We start from the raw sequence: 20,757 nt of genomic DNA, 5'->3' as shown, positions 1-20,757 counted from the left end.
TTTGGCAGTGGACTGTAGCAAGAACTGAGGAGAGAACTTGTGTTTCCAGAGTTTGTGAGCCTGCTGGCTATATCAGATGTGCCACTGATGTGATTATTGGTGATTTAGGTATGGCTCATTTCTGTTAAGAAGACAAGAACACCTATGATCCTTAAAATCAGAAAAAAAGTTTTAAAAACTCTTACGGAATGGTTGGATATTAGATTGTACTGCAGTAATTCTAAGTCAATGTTGTGGAAAATAAAAGCGGCTTTTGGTACTGGAATTGTGTGCAAAGATGGTTTGCCTCTGGAAGTAAAGTTTGAGGATTTGCGTATTCATATAGAGTGAAAAAAGCAACACTAAGTCAAGGCTGTTCATTTGCTGTAAAACTGAATTGAATGAGAATGAAATCATAGCTATTGTAGGGCACCTGGAGCTACCATTGACAAAGACAAATGCGGATCTGCTTATCAGACCTGTTTAATCTCATTTTGCAGCAATTAGCAGCCATCATGTCAAGCGTTAAGAATTTAACTCAGATGAGTCATATCCGTTTTCTGTGGTGGATGCAACAGTGCAGTTCCTTGTGAGACTGGGCAGGTGGTGTGGTGGGGTGAGCACTAGTAATTTTAGGTATGTAGTATTTTCCGTGTTTGTTTGCAAATTAATAGTTGCTTCTCAGGAAATCTGAGTGTGTGAAAATCCAGGAAATTAAATCCTAAGTAATTTCTTATGTTCTCACACAGTTATTTTGGTAGAGCAAGTAGTGTAAAGTTTTGTCCTCCTCAATAAGAATAAGGCATGTATCTCCTCCTCTTCCCTCTTACTGATACTCACGCTTGACCCTGACAGGCTTGAAACATGAGGGGTAGTTATGTGGTCTGTGCTCTGCTTGGCTAAAACAAAGCCATATCTCAAATTCTGAAATTAATTTCAAACTTGATCTATGTAAAAGGGAGATGAACTTAGGCTGAGCAAAGCAGCCTGCATGAATCTGTGTCTATCTGAACTTAAAGATGTTCTGCTTCTAATTAAGCGGCTGTGCCATCAATTCCAAACACCCAGTGATTGTGCATGGTGTGCCTAAATTAAGAAGCTGGATCAGAATCACAACGTGCAGGAAAAGCTAGGTTATTTCAGTCTCAAGTATATCTTCTAAATTAATTTAAATTTTGTAAGCCTAACATTCTCAAAATTTCAGGTTTTCCAGTTTTCTTAGGTGAGGGCTACATTTTATTTTATCCAAAACTTTTGTGATTACTGTGTTCAGGAACCAGCAAGAGATGATGTTTACAAAAGGGCAGCCATTCCAAACTTTCTTGTAGCTAGCAAGAATACTTGCACTGTAATCAAACTTGTACATCTGCAGCTGTGTACAAGACTGCAACTTTGTTTCTTTTTGCTGGAGATAAACTCGTCCTTGTTAGCTTCTAACAAGGCCCTTTGAATTTTTAAAAGGATTTGAGGCTTTTGTGTCACAGGGCAAGATTACTCAAGCCTATGCTGTGGAGCGCTTCGCAAAGCAAACTGCTGATTCCAGCTAGTTCTTTTGTGAGTTGTGATACAATAGTGCCATGTGCCGCATTAGTGACATTTGTCAGGTTCTGATGGAGGGTTGGCTTTATAATTTCTGAATAGTCCAAACTATAGTTTGATCTTTAAATTTGAGCCTTTATTTTCTGTGTGAAGCAGATACTTTTGTGCAGTAGTTTTGGTGGAGCCCAGAGGATTTTTTTCAAATTAAGTTTAATCAGGTCTGCAGTGTTTACTCTGCACTTTCTCTGTGTTGACTGAAGTAAATTGATTTGTGTGGCTGAGTGCAGCTGGTGGTACAAAGGAGTCAGATTTTTTTTCCCTGCTAAATTGCTGGGAGGGCTGCACGCAAAACGCGTGCTTACGATTTACAGATTGATAAGGTCTGACCCAACCCTGGGAGGATTGTTCTACCTGTTTTCAAGTCGTGTTTGACTTGTGAGGCCTTAGTACTAGTGTTAAGTGGTAAAAGCAACTTAACTGTAAATCTGTGCCTTGCCTTTGAAATAAAGTGTTGGTGGTTTCTCTTTAAGCTATTTTTTTCTTTTTAAAAGAGCAACCTGGAAATGGATAAGGTATATGAGTTATGGTAGCAGAGGCTGGTATGTCTGTCTGTTTTTTCAAGGGTTTATTTGAAATGGGACATAAGTAGGCTTTGTAAGGTGCAGATGAGTAGGAAAAATTAGAAATAATCTTTTGAATTTAAACAGTGACTATTTATGACATTGCATGTAGACAATAAATCATATGTGTTAGACGTGGTGAATTTAATTTTGTAGCTGTAGGGAAAGAATGTGCTTTACTACCTGGAAACCTGTGAGCAATGAAGCAATTGATAAACTAGTGTTTATATGGGTTTGTTGTGGTCACTATTCAGATTTTAAAAGCAAATGAATAGACAGAGACAGGAAAGGGCTAAATGCTGCTAGCCACGCTTATTTTCTAATCTCTGAGGATGTCTAACAGAGGTTAGAACTGTTGTTAGTAAATTTCTGAAAACCTCACAGGAGCAATAATAAAAATATCAGGAGTTATTAGTAAAGAAATAGGGGAAAAACTAGAAAAGTCACTTGTTGTATAAATCTGTGACTTGTCATCTTTATTAATGCATGCATCTCTGCTCATCTCTTTTAAAAAACTGAATTTGTATCTTGGTGGAAGACAATGGAAAACAGGATTATCAGATGCATTCATGGAATTGTTTCCATGCAGATGGAGACTGAATCAATATGGTCTCTTCAGAAGCAAAACAAAGGGAAAGGTGATATAATTTAAAATCAGGAATGGAAAGGAAAGAATGATTAAGGAACAATTACTTATTTTTAAATTTTGGCTGCCTAACTCTTATCTGCAAACAACTTTAAAGGAAGCATTTTTCCATACAAGGACATAGTTAGTCTTCTAAAGGATGAAAATTCATGAGGAGTGGGTTTACTGAGACATGTTATGTGTAGTGGACACATGAAATGACTCGGGAGCTTTTTAGGGTGTCGAATTTCCCCAAGATTTAAGGACATACCAGGTGGCTCTGCAGTTGCTGTTTGTTTTCCCTAATAACTGCTGTTGGCAGTGGCAGAGATAAGATACTGGGCTAGATGGTCTTTTTGATCTGACTTAATGCTGCTACCCTCCAGACGGAACTGACACAGTTCATTGACAGATGTAAATTTTCTAACTAATTTGCTAGACAAATGAAATTATAAATGTTTTCCAGAAGTAGATGCAAATGATGATGAAGGCTGACCTGTTTAATGCCAGGTGGGGGCAAATAATCAGCTAATACAACCTGATTCACAAAAGCACGTTGTTTTATGCTGGATGAGGATCTGGCATCTGAAGTAGCAGGAAAACTGGTGTAAGTGTAGTGTCAGTTTGGCTCTGGGATGTGTTTTCTGTGCATGGTTATGCTGCCGCCTGGCTGACCTCCTTAGCTTCATCACAGCAGAGCTCCAGGAGCTCTGTGTCTTTGATTTGTGGGTCACCTTCAGAGTGAAGCCAGGGAATTCAGTGTTTAAGATCATGTTTTTCGAAGCATGAATTCCATCAACCTGGAATTGAGACCTGTAGACCAGAATCAGGAGGATGGGGCTAGGATCCACTGAGGAGTGTATCTGAGAGGACCTCCCCAGGATGTGCTGAGACTTTGTAGGTGCTTGAGGCAACCTGGGTTCTGGTGAAATGAAGCTCGTTTTAACTTGATTCCTTTTGGTGACTAGGCTCTATAATGGTGGGGGTATCCCTAGGGATGCTTTACTACACACACTTTTCACAGTCCAGTTTCTCACAACTATGTTTTTGTGGTTAGTATGTTGGACGTTGGTAAAAGCACTGAAAAACGGTTTCTGATGTAGCTGTTGTTAGTAAAGGATACAAACTAATCATGGCTCTTTAAATGGCAATAAATCTCTGGATGTTTTGTCCCAGGAAAATTTTCTGCCATTTGGAAGGGAGTTGTTTTTAAAAGTTCTTACCAGTAACTTAATGCCTTTGTCCTTCAGGTAACTGCCTTTGACTTAAGTGGAAGAAAGTCTGGTTAATATGGAGTGTTTCTGAAGGCAACATCCTTAATTACACCTCTTAGAGTGTAGCTGTCTGGTAACTCAGACACATGAGGAACATTTTGTGGAAGGTGCTTCTAGGAACTTCTTTTGGTTGGGGTGTGTGAGGGGGTATTATGCAACCCTTAATTTGTGCAAAAACACTGTCAGCACATCAGAGAGATGTAGAACGTGCTGGAGTAAAAGGAGAACTTTCTGTGGGACATCTTGTTTTACTGTTGTGCAATTTGCTTTCTGTGCTGAAACAAATTACAGTGTGGTTGAGCACAGTCTGAGCAAATTTTGTCTTTTCTTTTCACAGAAATTTTAAAGGGGGGTTCTCTACCTGTTTTAATCCATCTGATCTGGATAAGAGCATTTTTTTCATAAAGAATAAATAAAAGCAGGTCTCAGACTGCTGGAAGTGTTTGCTTCTTTATTGTAAATATTAATTTCTATATTTCATGAAAGCTCCTTATATGTAATCAAAATGTACTAGATCAGACCTGTGTAGACAGACTGTTTGGAATACCTGCAATGTATATATTGGCATAAAAGCATTCCTGTTTTATTTAAGCATCATTAAATTGTTATGAATGCACTTTAAACATGAAGAAAACTCACAAAAGTTAGCGTGCTAATTCTGTGCAGTCAGAAGCAGCAGTGCAGTATGGCTTTTGTTAAACGAGAATAATGTGGCTTGCAACCACAAAAAAGGCAATGCAAATCATAGAAGAATGTCGGGTTGGCAGGGAGTCCATGGAGTAGCTAATCAACCTTGAACTCCAGGGATGGGTCAGGTATTGATGCCCACACCCCACTATGAGGAATCCAATCTGGTGTTGGGAATCTCCAGTAGCAGGGCATCTTCAACCTCCCCTAAAACCTGCAGGGACACAGGTGCTTTTAAAGATAGGCTGTTTTTCCTCAATCTGTTCTTAATCTCCTTTACTTTGGAACAGAATGTATTTGAACAGAAGTTTAAAAAACCCTACAATGTTATTCTATGTTTTAATTTAATTTTTTATGTAGTCCGATTGTTCTTTTAATGTTCACAAACACAGAGAAGATTTATTATGCTTCTGCTTGGCAGCAACTTTTTACATGATGAAGAGTTATTGCATGACATGTCCAGCAACATTTTTTTTTCTCATGGTTGAAACAACTCTAGCTGTGTTCAATAATTCCTTCTTAATCATATGTCTTTAAATCTCTTCTCACTCATGTTTTTTTCCTTTCTTCTGGATACTTTGCCAGCTTGACTTTCCTCCTTCAGTTATGCCCCAGATTGTTCACGGTATTTCATTTGATGCCTCATGAGTGCCAGGTAGAGGAGGGTAATGACGTCTTGTGTTTTTCGTATGAAACTCTCCTTCACACAGTACAGAATGTGGGGTTTTTTTTGCATTAGCCTACAGTGCTGGCTCATTTGTTCTGTGGCTGCTGGTAAGTGCAAAAAATGTGTGGAGGTTTTTTCTTTCCCGTATGCTGCCTAGACAGTTTTACATTGTATTTCAGCACCCCTAAGCATAGGGTATAATAAATAAAACATAGGGGATAATAGATACATCTACTGAATGTTGTCAGTCTCACTTCAGAACAAGATCCCCTCCTGTCCTTGAGGGTGCTTCCCAAATGGGTGCCATGGACAAATTCTAGCTCTATTGACATACAAGTCAGGAATGCCAATATGACTTTGCACAGTTCCTTGTGATATCGTGCTGCAGTTTGACAGTGAATCATGGGTGAATACTCTCATGCTATAACAAAAAAATGTGTGTTTTTTACAGAACTTGGAGCTTATATTAATATTCAAGAGCAAACTGCAAAAAGTAGGAATGAGCTGTTTAAATTCCTGAGTCCTGGATCCAGCCTTAAGTTTAAGCAACACAGCATATTGCCAACTTAAAAGTTATGATCAGGTACTTTAGATGAGACTTCTCATATCAATTTTCTAACAGAATATGAAATCTTAGGATTACTTTGCAGCAGAGCAACTATGAATATACTCGTTCCTGGATCAAACCTAATGAATAAAGATTCGTGCACCTTTTAGAAGATAATGGTGTTTTCTATCAGAAACATGGCATGTGAGACTCCTAAGCTCTTGGGCATTTAGTTTTCTCAGTGTCTTTCTGTTCTTGGGTAAACATTGGACACAGCAGTGAAAATGCTGCAATGTGGAGACTTTTGTGGCAAAGAACCAGGGATGGTGGATGTATTTTGTACTTTCGGTTATGGTGAGACTTGGGGACTAAAATTCTTGGATACTATATTATTTATGAGTGATATTTTCCTCTTAGGATAGAAATATTTTCTTGGCTAGGTGAAGACATCTAACAAATGTGTTTGTTTACATCTGGTAGAATACTTCAAAATTTTCAAAAGCTTGGAAAGATTCCTATTTTGTCTAGGCATTCCAGCTGCTGTTCATCATATTCTTGAAATACTGTGTATTTTTCAGTCTGTGCTTGCTGTTCATGAATCTCCTATGTTTAAACCATTTTTGGTATCACTGGATTGGGAGATGTTAACTCCCATGACTTAAAAATAATGTCATAAGAAATAATTCAACATCTTCGGATTAGAAACACTTCAAGGTGTTGTGGGGTTTTTTTAGCAGTTTAATGGGCATGGCTCTGATTGTCTTCGGAAGGTTCTGTACACTCTGCCTTAGCCTTTTAGTTTGGCTTGGTGCAGATCACATTTCTACTAGAACCTATGTAAAAATGAGCCAACTTCTTAACAAGAAATTGAAAGGAGTAACTAAAAAGAGGAGGAACTTTCAGATAGCAATGTTTCATAAGATGTCTTCAAGCTTCCAGAAAATGCATGCTACTTATTAAAAGAAATTTTAAAGTAACACACAGAAGGTGGCATTGCCAAGAGGATGAAGGAATGGAATGAAGCCCTTTGAAGGGAGAACTTTTGTCCAGATGAAGAAACAAGTTTTAAAAACCCCATGAACTATGTCAAAATAAATGTACACCTTAGTAAGGCAGCTTCCAAAAGAGTTTGAGCAATACTTACTGAAGACAGACTACAGAAAAAGCCTTCTTGAATGCTTCACCAACAGGGAGCAAGGTAGGGATCCTATGCAGTCAAGATGGAAAAGGAGGACTTGAGGAAGATGCAGCTTTCCTGCAATGATCTTAAGAAAGATTTTCTTTAAAGGGATATGGCTGAGGACCTGCCTCAGATTGAAATTACCAGGAGAAGAGGTTTTAAAATGAACCATAACAACTCACAGGAACCATAGTTCTGTGATGACTTAAAAGTTCTCAAGGAGCTCTGACTGAAATGAGCTGTTAGTCGTAGTGTGTGACTGCTGACTTTAGTCGATGTTGGTGGTATAGGAAGGGAGATGATAATGTAATACTAATAGGACAAATAGCCTGAAAATATAAATAAAGAACGCGTTGCATAGACACATGGATAGAATCTGGCAGTAGGGAAGAGCTGACCTGGCTTTTTTGTCAAAAAGCTTTTGATGGGACACTTTACTGAAGACTCTGTAGAGACAAAATTACTGGAGATCACATCTTCACTCCCTCAGATGAATGACTTCTTAAAAGAATGGAATAGAAGATTGGCAACCTTGCTTCATTACAAAACCAATGGAAAAATGTGCTGGTGAAAGGATTGCTCTGTACTTTCTTTTTGAATTGGGCTTTTCAGAAGATTCATGGATCTGGAAACTTCCTGCTGGTGAACAGTGTGATGGCAATGTTTGCTGATGTGCAGGCTAATCAAAGTGATAAATAATTGGCTATAAAGAATTGCAGAAAGTCATATGGTACCAGGCAAATGGGCAGATAAAGGATAGCTGAAGTTCAGTGATAGTGAATGCAAAGTAACACATATGAAGAAAAGCAGTTCTAAATAATCACACAATATTAACTGCTAATTTAGTTGTTGCTATTCAGCTTTCTAGTTAGCTCAAGAGTTTTCTGGAAATGTCTCTGGATTGTTGATTGAGAAAGGTCAGTCTTTATTTGCCCCATTCTTATAGTGTCTGCAACATTGATTGCTGGCTTCTGGTGGAGAAGAGATACTGAGCTAAACAGAGGTTTGATCTGATCCCAGTAGCTGCTGTGATTAAACCCAGAGCTGGTTTTTGAAGCTTAGAGGTGGTTCTGCCTAGACATTCTTGTCACAGAGAGCTGTTCAAAAAAGCCAAATATATAACCATGTTATAAATAAAAATAGGCAGATTGTATTAGAATAAAAATTAGAATACTTCTTAAATGGAGAAATCTTCAGGTCAGTAAGGCAGAAATAAAAAGAAATTTTGATCAGCTTTCCTCCTGCCCATCCTGTCCTTGAGGTGGATTGTTGTTTCCTGACTTGGTTTTAATGAACTCTGCACCTTTTGGAGCTGTGGCAAACTCTTTACAGGTCCTTTAGATTTCAGGACATCTTCCCATCCCCTCTGAGACCTGGTTGTTTGCTTTTTGTAGGACTCTCCTTTCTTCTGAGCTCTTCTTTTGGCACACCTGTGGTCCCACAACTACTTTCTTCTTGAGTAGTCGATATAAACCAAAACAATCACACAGATACCACCACATCGCTTATTTATTTGTTTGGGGTTTTTAATCTGCTTAAGATCTTGTCTAGGCCAAAGGAGTTCTTGGTCTTCATTGAAAAAAAATCTGCAGTGATGTAGATCCTCTGGACAAAACTTCTAAATGTAGAAGAACTGAGTTACTACAGCTTACCTTGTTTTCCTTGACTTTTTCTGCTGTTGTGTTTGCAGGTTGTTTGAACTTTTGGTACAGGTCATAACACTTACTAGCCCTGCAATGTGCTCAAACCTCCAGCTGAGCCTCATTAATTACTTCTTTGAGCTCAGAATATCTTTTCTGACTGCAAAGTTTGGAGTTGAGAGAGTATTTAGTATTTGGTGCTCCTGGCACAAGGGAGTCTGTTTCACTGGGATTGATACAGATGCAGTGAGCCTGAACGCACTGAGGTTATTTTTAAATAAATGGCTCTTTGTTTGCTTGTCATCTTTTATTCTTTCCTAATCCAGAGTTCCTCCCACATGCATCAAGCTGACAGTGGGTTTTTTCAATTGTTGGGGGTTGGAATCATGTGATAACATCACAGTGCTTTGTCTTGGGCCAAGAGAGAGTAGATTCTTTTGAATCTCAAGATTTCTTCTATTTTTTTTCTCCCTGTCAGCAGAAAGCCTTTCTATATTGTTCCAGATATCTTCAGAACATTGATACAGTAGTTTAGATTTTGCCATGTAGTTTGCTGTGTTAATTCCTACACACTCCTCTTTCATGCTTATCATCTACATATTTTCCTCCCCCCTCTCATTCCTTTCGTACCATCTGTATGAACTTTTTGTGTTACCACTTACTTGCCACCTTCTGCTGGTTTATTTCAGTCAGTACCCTCTGCTTTGCTCCCATCAGCCTTGGATTACAGAAGAGAGGGGTTCTTTTTCCTTCATACCCTTGAAGCGTTGTGCAGTCGACAAGGCCAGGGTTTCACTCAAAGGCTCTTGGTCTAAAATACAGTGGTTGTAAAAACAAACCAATCGGTGGTTGTTGGTGGTGTGTGGTGGGTTTTTTTTTTTCCCTCCTCTGTTTCTGGATGGTTCTGCTTGGTGAAGTCTTGCACTTGTGTTTATGAGAATGATCTGAGCCAATTAGCTACAAAAGTTGGCAAGAATCGATTCACGTGGGTTTTTCTAAGAAGCACCTCACTGTATTGTGGGAGAGTGCAAGTTTTGCGATGCTCCAATGTGACAGCAGAGTGAACTCCTCAGATCAGTTAAACATTTTGGGAGGTGCTCCAGAATATCATGATTTATGGGTTATAAGCTTTCTTGTGATTTCTGGTTTAAATTCATACAGGCACAGCTTTTATTTGCTCTTGTGCCACGCTATCATCCTTTAGCTTAAGGAGTTCTTCTTGCTTACCTTATCTATCAAGAAATCAGCAGCTATCAATGTTTTTAAAAGACGAAAGGTTGCTTTTTAAGTGAATAGCTAAGTTATCGAGCAGATTCCCAGAGATCTAAATTAAGTCATGTATAGAACCTGTTAATATGTTTATAGATGCTTAATTTGCATCTCTAATGAGCTGGACTGGGGTGTGTGTGTTTGCTTATTTGTTCATTTATTTATTTTCTGTATTGTGCTTCAAGGAAGTCTTCCTGTGATGGTATATTTGGGGTTCCTGAACAAGTGGATGTTGCATCAATGTCTGGACAGAGGATAACATTTCTTTACGCACTGGAACAATGTATGATTCTGTCTTATGCAGCTGAATACCTCCCTACTTCTGCTTCCCTGCAGATATTGTGGTGTCTGGTGCCTTCTTTGTGTAGGACCTAGTGATCATGTGGGTGGAAAGTGAGATCATCTAACTGATCCTGCGCACTTACCCCACCCAGGCCAGCAGATAGACTTACTCAGTTGTCTCACTGGGTATTAACCATGCTAGATCTGATACAAACATGTGGGGGAGGGTCAAGAGCACCTCTAACACTAACTAGCCATTCAAAGGGTTTATCTGAAATCACACCTTTTGCTTATGAGTTTAGGTGTAGAAGCTCACTTGGAAAGTCAAGAGAAGTTTAGCACAGTTTTAGCTATTCAGAGAGCAGTGAGCTCAATACTGATGTGGGTGCAGTATGGCACTGTTGTATTTAAAGGTAACTTCTTGATTTTGGGGTATTAAGTGCTCTGATTATTTATATCTCTACTTTGTGCCACACAGCATCTAGAAAGGGGTACCCACCAAACTCTGCTGGGCTTGTGTAGCATCTGCTGGGAAGGTGTGCTCAGAAATTTCCCTTAGAGTAGATTGCAGGACTGGCTCTGGTTTGTACTTCAATGATGCAGCAGCTCTGATTCCATTTCATAAAAATGAGGCTGCTTGAGCCAAGATTACTATAAGGATCCTGAGCCACAATGCTTTGTGCTAGATAAGAACTAGCATATGTCTGTCATGTGTCTCTGTCTTAGTGCCCTTGAGTATGCTTTGTACATCAGTTGGAGCATCTGCAAATATTGTGCTTTTCCTCTAATATATGGCATATTTAACTGGCCTGTATGGTCATTACATGCTTTTCCTTACCCAAATCCAAGCCTCAGGCACCTTTATAAAGTTCTTTTTCTGGCTAGCCTCTCCCACCAGACCAGCTTGGCTGGATGGGTTTCCTGGGAGGTCCAGCCATTTACCCGTGTTTAGATGTGCTCATTCCAGTGGCTCCCATCAGGAAACATCTGATTCCAGTGGTGCTGACAAGTCAGTGACGCTGTGGTTTGCACGGCCAAACCAGAGCTACCAACCTGTACTGACGTTGTGCTGGGATTTCCAAAGCACATTTCCTACCTCATTCAGGCAGTCTCTGGATAAAGAGGAAGATATCTGTGCCAAACATAGAAAGCCATGAAGAAGTTGAAGTAGATAAGGATGTTGTTTGCTTGTTTCTGAAAGCTTACCCAATAGTACGTGTCATCATGGCTTGTTGAAACCACTGTTATGAGGCTGAATGGAGAGCTGCTACCGCAGTATGAAAAATCCTTAGTGTTCAGACTTACTTTGAATAAATTTTGTCACAAGTCCTTTTCTTTCTGTATATTTGTCAGAAGAATATCTTACTGTGTCTTTTAACCCCAAGTGGAAAAGAACCCTAAATATTGGACTGTCTCAGAAGTTGCTGTTATCAGCTTCCTTTTTGCCCTGATTAATTGTGAGACAATGAATGTAAGGCAATGGCCATGTGTTTCATACCAATTAATTAGAAGATAATAGTAAACATAAACATTCATTAGTTTTATAGTTGCTCTGTTTGCATTCATTATTTTTCCTGGCAGCACTGTAGTAAGCAGGTAGTGTCAAAAAGTAGGGTGTATGTGTATGATATCTCAGAGTATTTGTTTAAACATTCTTTGCCCTGTTATATTTTAAACAAAGAGTATGTGATGAACTTTGACCATTGCATTTAATTTATTGTGTTCTTGGTGACTAAAGGCATTGGTAATAACCAAGAGCAAAGGGCATTAAATCCACTAACGGACACTTGCCCCTCTTGACCATATTATTGTGTATAATCTTAAGTTTTTACCATTTTTTTTAAGAAAGGTTAATTAGTAGAGATTTTTATATGTGAAATTCTCGCTCTTTGTACAGATAGCTTAGAAAGAGCTAACTGGATTTACACTGCAGGTAAGAATTATTGCTAACACAATCGTAATATATGTCAGGCTTCACAGATGTGTCCTTTTCCGCTACTTCTCAGGAAAGAAGGGTCAAGTCAACTGTCTCCAATCCCATCATGTGAATCTGGTTACCCAGGATAATAAGAAGCTGATTCCCAGTGTAGTGGTATTTTGTTCTCTTGAGTGTGTGATGGTGTGTTTCAAGCTCTTGCTGATGTAGATGTTCATTAGTTAACCTAATAACATAGAGAGTGACTGCTCTGTGGTTGTCGCTATATCAGCAGCACAGTGTTGGGTTGTCCAAGCTAGTCTGTAGGTGTAGGCAGCTTCATTACAGGTGGCTTGGCTGCTGTCAGCAGGCAGGTAGAGCTTGGAGTGCTTCAGGAAATCAATACCAAGAGCTTTACTCAACTGCCTGCTGCTGCATTTGTGCTGCTTCTCTGACCAAGGCCAGAGCTAAGCTCTAGTCTCATGCTTAGGTTACGCTTCCGTCACATCCTTGTAGGCATGCCAATTGTTTAAGGAGGTGGGAGAGGAAGTTATGGCTAGGCATACTCTATTGTTTGCAAAGTAGCAAGACACAATAATTTACTGTAAGATCTATTATGAGACTTCTTACCTATAATGTCAAAGACCATACTAACCCTGGTTTCTTTAAATAACATTAGTGATCTGTAACCAGGTCCACTGTCATGAGGTAGAGAAAGGGAAATTTAATCTTGTGCCCAAAACCAGAATACGGGATAAAATTTATTCTTTCTTGCAACCTGTGGGGTTGCAAGAATTGCAGTTCTTCCCTTCTGTCTCTTGCTCCTGTTCTGTGCAGTGAACCTCCATCCCTACCCAGCTCATTGGGCTGCTGGAGCCTGAACAGACTTTCTTTGCTGCAATACAGAAGATGCGAAAGAGCATTTGGAGTGATTTGTCAGTCCCTGGTCTTCAGAGTGCTTCATCCTGAGGGCTTAGGTATTGAGAGCGCTCTACTCTGATTCTTATTCTTGGTCAGTTATTGTTCTACTTGCCTTGAAAGTGAAATTGCCAATATTTTAAGTGGGTTTTATTCAGTGTAACTGCAGAGATAATTCTTCCACCTTTATTGAAATACCATTTTACCACTTGTGAATTTGTATTTTCCAGTGAATGGAAAGTGTATCTTTCATTGCAGCAGCCCGTTAGATTAATTTCATCTGGGGGAAATGAGAGTGAGAGCCTCATAAATGGGATTCTGACAGTTTATGTACTGAAGACTGAACAGTTCTTTTGGGCTTAGCTAAATCCTGACTTTTCTGAACTAGTGAGAATTTTTGAATGTTTACTTGAGTTAGATTTGTCTTGAAAGCCACCAGTACTACTCAGTTTTGCTAAACTTGTAATCATATTTATGTAAGTGAATATAGTATTTAGCTGCTTTATGGTGCACTTGACAGTACATTGCAGGTGCTTCATAGGAATCATTACCACGATCTCTCTCTCTCTTTTTTTTTTTTTTTTTTTTTTTTTTTTTTTTTTTTTTTTTTTTTGAAAATGAGCTTCCACTTCATGCTTTGTATTTGACTTCTGACCAGTGCTCCATACGCTGATCCCTCCTTTGGTCAGAGGAGTTTCTCTCCCGATGTTGTGGAAGAAGACAGTCAGAAATGGGTCTACCAGAAGAGTTGGTTTAGGGTGTAGGTTGTTTGGGGTTTTTTTATTGGATAGACACTTGATCCCAAAAATGCACATACTTTTTGTGGCTTGTTGGAATTGCAGGTAAGAATTGGGCTATTCCCCTCAGAAACTGAGATACCAGCCCTGAGGGCTAACCTGGACTTCAGAAATCTGGTCTCTTTGTCATGAATCACAACTTCATCTTAAAATACATAACTGCTAGAGCGAGAAGGTAAACTTCTTTGAAGGTGAACCTATTCTAAGGAAGACACTGTGTTATCAAATGAGATTATCAAGAAGACCTGGATTTCAGAGGTCTTTATATATAGAGGAAGGAGATCCTCTTAGTTACATAAGAAATATAAGTATCACAACAGAGTTTATACCAGTATCGGTGTAATTTTTTTTTACAAATGTTTCCTTATTCTTGTGGTATTTCCCTCCTCTGTTTAAGTAACTTGAGGCTTTTGGTGGTGTTTTGTTTTATGCGTGTGGGTTTTTAAATTTTTTAATTGCTGTGATAGGGATAGAACAAGACCCAAGAACATTTCTTACAGTGTGGCCCTCAGTCGGATTTGTTCTAACAACTGTGTTAAATGGTTTTGTCCAGCTGATTTTGACAGGTGTGTGTGTGTATATATATATGCACATATATATACATGTACATATTTTTAAGAGTTTTTGTTCTTCATGGTTCTGAGAACTTGCCATTTTAATGTAAGATACCTCAAGTATTTTCTGTATTCTGAGTTTGATCAGGCTCTATCACTTTTTTCTTTTTTAAGTAGTATTTATCTTTTAATTTTAGTTTTGCATCTCTAGTGAGAGCACATTATCTTGCAAGGTTTGAGAATTAGTCATGGCAAGTTGTGCAAATCTTCCTCCTGCTCCATGTAACAGAAATGTACTGTAGACTTACAGTTGCTCAAGATTAGACTTTCATATGAATAAGAGTAGTTAAAAATAGAGCTTGTATTATGGCAACTTCCTAAAAAAAAAACCAAACCCAAAAAACAAAAAAACAACCAACCACCAAACAAGCCCTAATCTCATCTGAGCAAAATATAGTAGCAATATAGTTATTTTTGTTTGGCTTTTGTGATGTCTCAGTTTCCGAAAATTAATGAAAGTCAGCGTCTGTATGGTCATAGCAATGCACTTGCCTTTTTCACTTCAATAAAATGTATCTGGTGGAATGCATACTTCAAATATTTGATATGAAATCGGGCTGAGGGAAATTCTTAAAATAGAAATTATGAAACTTTTAGAAAACATAATTCAATATTTGATTTTTGAGGGGAAAAAATATTCCTTTTTTTAATCCTGTGTTAGGCTCTTCAAGAAACAATAAAAGAGAGGAGACTAAGCTTGTGTATGCACATGCTGTCTCTTGATGCCCATGTGTGTATCTATCCTTTCTTCAGCTTTTTAATTATTTCTAATATGTAGGCCTGTAGGCCAGTTGCAGTAAAATATGACTGTAGATGTCTCAAAGATGTTACTTTTCAACAAGTTGGAGAGACAGCATTGCTGCCTTCCCAGTTGAGAGCATGGCCACAAGGCTTATCTTTTTATTGAATAGCTTCATTACGGTTTTGATGATGTAAGGAAACAGGCTAGGCAAAAGTTGTGGTTAGAGGTAGAAGCCCTTATTAAATCCATCAAAGTACAGAAGCTTGATGGTACATAAAGCTTTTTGCCTGCCAAGCTTGTCTTGCTACCTGTCTTTTCTGTCATAAAAGCATCTGCAGAGAGGGGAAAGCAGGGAGACACTGGAAACCGGGCTGGTTTTTTTTTGTTCTGCTCTTCACAGAAGTGCATTTCTCTGAATTCCATTTTATTTTTTTCCTGAAAGAAAAGGAACAAAAAACTTAATTGGTTGTAGAGACAGAAGAGTGTTTGCAGGAGAGGTGGAGTTGAGTCAATTTTCTTGTTTTGTTCTCTTGATCCCGCAAGCCTTTTGCAGTAGAAATATGCTGCCTGTTGTAATAACCTTAATATTTCTGCTGACACTTGGCAGTTGCCTCTTGTTTTACTTTAGTGTGAATCCGGGCAAGTGAAACACATGTTTTAAGATAAATTATGGGCTACATTCCTTGTTCTGTAAGCATTTGTGCATGTGCGTAGTTTTAGTCATGCAAGTAAAAGTTGTGATTAACACAATTCTCTGCACAATAAGGTTCTTACTGATATGGGGGTTTCTGTGGCTTTACATATTCATTCCCTCTTTGTTTCTATTCTGCTGTACCTTGTCCTTTTCTCTCTCCCTCTCTAGTCTTCCTATATGAATCAAAATAGATCTGGGTGGTAGTTTATATTGGAAGTCTACTTTTGCCTTTCTTTCATTTTACAGCTATTTTCTTCCAAAATTCTAATACAGAATGTGTAAAGTATGTTCTGCAGCAACGTGAATATATTGCATGAATTTTTATTGTAGCTTGCACAGGGGGTGAAAATACACATTCAATGTAAATTTTTTTTTTTCCTCTAACGTCATCAATCATCATGTGTAAATTAACCAAAGAGACTTTATTCTCCAAGGCACCAAATGAACTTTTTGCGTTTTCTTGATTAGTGATGTTTTTACCTGAGAAAATCAAGGTCTCACTTAAAGAGAAAAAAAAAAAAAAAAAAGTAGGGGGAGGAAGGAAGAAAGAAAGAGGAAAGAAACAAAAACAAGAACAACCACATCCTGCTGACTATATTCAAAATTCAGACATAACAGCTATGGGGAAATCCCTCTAGATCACTTATTTCCTACTTAAAATTGGGTCGTCTTATCAAAGCAAATCATGTGAAGAGGCATGGCGTAGAAGTATTTGGCTGCCAGAAATGTGTGGCATTGACAATTTCTCGTTTCCTTCTGCAGATATTGCTGTCGTAGAGATGAGCGACGCCTTCCGTCAGCCTTCCCTGTTCTACCACCTGGGAGTCAGGGAGAGCTTCAGCATGGCCAACAACATCATCCTCTACTGTGATACCAATGCGGAGTCTCTACAGTCACTGAAGGTAGCTTTGAATGGAAAAGTGAGGTGTTTGGAGGTGGGGGTGAGGAAGTCACAATTGTTCCACCTCTTGAAATGGGTTGCCTGTTTGCGTAGGAAACACAGATGCCACTGGTGTTTCACAAAAGAAAAGCAAAAGTGTTCTGAGGCCTGAGAAACATAGCCACAGTGAGATGCTGAAAAACTCAGTTTCTTTTCTCCCAAGAGAAAGATTTAGATTATTTTATCACAGTCTGTAAATACCTAGGTGTTAAATAGTTCTTTCTGGAAACAGAAGTTTGACAAATTTCAGATGAGAAGTTGTTATAGTAGTAACAAGTGGGTGAGAATGGTATTGTGTAGGGGGCAGCAGAATAAGTTTAGCTCCAGTTTTCTAGCTAAACCTGATGGGGCCTCAGATGGTCTCTGGTATGTCTTGCTGAGTTACAGCTGTAGCAGAGTTGGTAAAAACAAAACATGTGCCTCCTCCTCAGGGCCACAGTTCACAGTATGGGAGTTTGGTTTAAGGCAAGGTGATGGCTTAATATAACCTATGGGGCTGTGAATTTTGTCAGCCAAGGAGCTGATACTTGCTTCTTTTTGCTAACTCTACTAAAGGTTTAACTTCCCTGGGGATGGTGGAGGGCAGACAATGTGAATGGCAGTCTTTTCAGTTACTTCCCCTCCCTCAGATTCATGGGCTCTGATCAGGAGGTGTTTTATGCTATTGCACTTCCATTCTAGGCATTGCTGAAAAGAAGCATTTTAGTAAGCAGCTTGGTGAGTCAGACTGCAGTCTGGGAACTACTGCCTCTCATGAAGTGCTTGCTTCCAGTGCTGCTGGCTAGTGTAGGATATTTGGTTTTGAGTCTGTCCCATTGTTTGCAGCTTGGCCCTCTTTTGGAAGGGACATACCTTGACGAACTCAGTTTCTTCCCTTCAGATTTTCTCAGTGAACTGGAGTGGTTGCAGTCCAGTTATTTCCTTTCTTTTTGCAACACAGAGTATATAGAAAAAAGCCCTAAAAATAAAACTGCAAATTACAAAAAACCTTTGTGTGGATTGAACTCAATTATGCAAGTACAATGACCTACAGCGTAAGCAGAGCAGAATTTCATTGTGCTGGGTAAGGAGCCAAATATCCAGCTCCCACTGGCTATAGTTTGGAGTGAGGCGCCAAGCTTCCTTGGGCACTTGGGAGAACTTTTTACTAGTTTAGGAGCTGGGCTTCGCAGGATTCCCACTGATGTCGGTGAAAGCCCAGCTCTGCACAAGGAGACTTGGATGTCTCAGTTGCTGCCAGTACAGTGCTCACCAAAAACCTCTTTGGTTTCCTTTAGCTTTGAGCTGGGCCCATGTTTCTGCTTTAGGTTGTTTGCAGAGAAGTTGTCAGAGAGTAAGACCTTTTCTGTATTATTTAGTGACTGCCTGAAAAAAGTAGTTGTGGGCATGCCTGAGCATCTTTTGGGGCTGTGTTTGTTCCTGTATTCACTACAGTCAGCAGATAGAGTAGAAGCAATGCAGGAGCGTGTGTGCAGTTTTAGTCTTATATAGAAGGTGGTGAATTTAAAAGCTGGAAACTATCATGGAAATGCACGAAACACAAAGCTGTAGAACATGATTTAACTGGGGTGCCAAGCAATATAGGTGAACTTTTGCTGGTGAAATATTCTTCTGTGTGAACATTCAGGCCAGGTTGGACAGGGCTTGCAGCAAACTGATCTAGTAAGAGATGTCCCTGCCCATGCTGGGGAGTTTGACTAGGTGACCTTTAAAGGTCCCTTCCACCCCAAACCATCCTATGGTTCTATATATGTACATGTGTAGGTTTGTCTATTTGTGTGTACAAATATATTTATATCCCACACTTAAAAAGCTAGCAACAGTCTTATGTGAAACATGCCCCTTCAAGAGGGGCAAGAGCAGTTTTATGGAAGCCTGACTTGGGCAACATGGAAAATACAAAGTGACTTGGTTTGACACTGTTTTTCATGCTGTGGTATATGTGAAGCTGCTCAGCAGTCCCGGTAGCAGAGGTGTAGCATAGCTGTTTGATAAATCTGGCAGGGTTTTCAGTTGCTGGGATCAGAATTTGCTGACAGAACTCCCTGAAAGTAAGTTTGCTGTCCAAAAGTGGTTCACACTCTGCCTGTACCACCCAGATTAGTGTGCAAGAGCCAGCTCTCTCTGTCTGTGTGTGCCCTGGCTGCTTGTTCTCTGAAAATTTACTTTTAAAATGAGAAGATAAACTCTCTGCATCAGATACTAGAGCAATGTGAATTTCAGTCAGGTTTGGAATATTTTAAAACCTTGTAAAGATGCTGCATTTACTATTCTTCACAGTTTCTTCCGCTGGCAGCAAAATGTTACTATATTTAACTTTTCAAATATGAGTAGATGTGTATTAATAGTCAATTTTTGGACAGCATCACTCTTAGAAAATTTACATAGGGAGGAGTATGTACGTGTATATATATGTATGTATATACAGATGCACACACTACAAATCTTCCTCTGCATATATAGGATGTACGTATTCACTTGGTTCCATAGTTGTTTTGTCTCTCCTGGGACAGTACTTGATTTATATTGATTTGACAGGCATAGGAAACGTCTACCAACCAGCCTTTCCTGCCCTGTATCTGTAGACATGAATATTAGCAAGTCATACTGATCAGATATCTTTCTTAGTAGTTGTTTAATGATACATTTTTTCTTTTATTTTTTTTTATTCCAGGAAATTATTTGCCAGAAGAATAATGTAAGTATGATTTCTCTGTTCCAGTTGAATTCTAGGCATTGCAAACTTCTGTTCTGTTTAATGTTGTTTATCTTATGTTTTCCACTTGAATCGTTTCACACTGTCATGCTGTATTTTATAGAGTTACATGGAGAATTCTGGAAATCCTAGCAGCAAATTTGTATATATCACTTTGTTGCTAGATACCAGGCTTGCTTCTTACCTTACCTCCATCTATCAGTGGTATTTTCCTGCTGCCTTTACATATCTGTCATATTTTTTTCACACACCATTTACATCTGTCATCTTTTTTTTTTTTTTATGTTGCCTTTTTCTGTACAGTGTTCTACAGTGTTTTTAAGAAATACTCTATTGAAAAGGGGAGCTATTTGGAAACTGGTGCTTGTTTTAGAAACCCATGGCTACACCTATGAAAATATATATATTTATAAAGAGAGAGTGTGTGTGTTTATTTCTGGAAGCTGAGTCCTGGAGCCTGTTAGTCCAAGTGGAGTGCAGATCCCAGCAGTCTGTCAGTGGCTGTCAGTCATTTAACTGCAGGTTTCTGCACCTCTGGATCCCTTTGGTTTCTGAGGTTGGCCTTGTGAATCCGCTTTTTCCCTCCCAAGTTCAAGGGGGGCAGACCTGTGACCGTGAGAACACTGCTGTCTCACTGTGGTTAGTTCTGGAGCAGTGGGGCCAGTCCTATCAGAATATATTATCTGGCATGTTGAGTTGTTCTTGGCTTTGCTTTTGAGACTTACTGGTAGCCATATATGCTAAAATATAATTTTATAGCAGTTAGTCAGTGGCGTGCAGGTAGCTTGAGGTGCTATTTGTATGCTGTACAATTCCATATATTTGAATAAACTTTTCTAAGGGGCATATGAAGCATTTAATTTTAGAAATTGGTCAGGTTTTATTTCCCACAGTGTTGAAACTGCCATAAAAACTGCATTATTCCTGGATTAACTACTGACTTCTGCCAGTATGAAACACCATTTGAAAAGGATGCAGTTATCTACTATAGCTGATAGAGTTTCTAAAGGCAGCTTAAACACCCGTGCAAGCTTTGTCCCTAACACTACATTTTAAGTTACATTTTTTTAAATTAAAAAAAGAGGCAAAGAGGGTTCCATAAAGAGTTTCTG

The 20,757-nt window shown here is 39.0% G+C and overlaps 1 protein-coding gene across 1 annotated transcript in view; it reads left to right on the top strand.

Moving 5' to 3' along the window:
* MAP3K5 (mitogen-activated protein kinase kinase kinase 5) overlaps positions 1 to 20,757 on the top strand; it is a 105,529-nt gene that overhangs the window by 15,678 nt on the left and 69,094 nt on the right. The window contains 2 exon segments of the mRNA XM_065631237.1: positions 16,752 to 16,891; positions 19,604 to 19,627. Of these exon segments, the coding sequence (XP_065487309.1) occupies positions 16,752 to 16,891; positions 19,604 to 19,627 (164 nt within the window).

The sequence above is a fragment of the Caloenas nicobarica genome, chromosome 3 (genome assembly GCF_036013445.1).
Source record: "Caloenas nicobarica isolate bCalNic1 chromosome 3, bCalNic1.hap1, whole genome shotgun sequence".
Lineage (NCBI taxonomy): Eukaryota > Metazoa > Chordata > Aves > Columbiformes > Columbidae > Caloenas > Caloenas nicobarica.
Note: the sequence above shows the minus strand (reverse complement) of the source record. Positions and strands in the feature narration are given on the sequence as shown.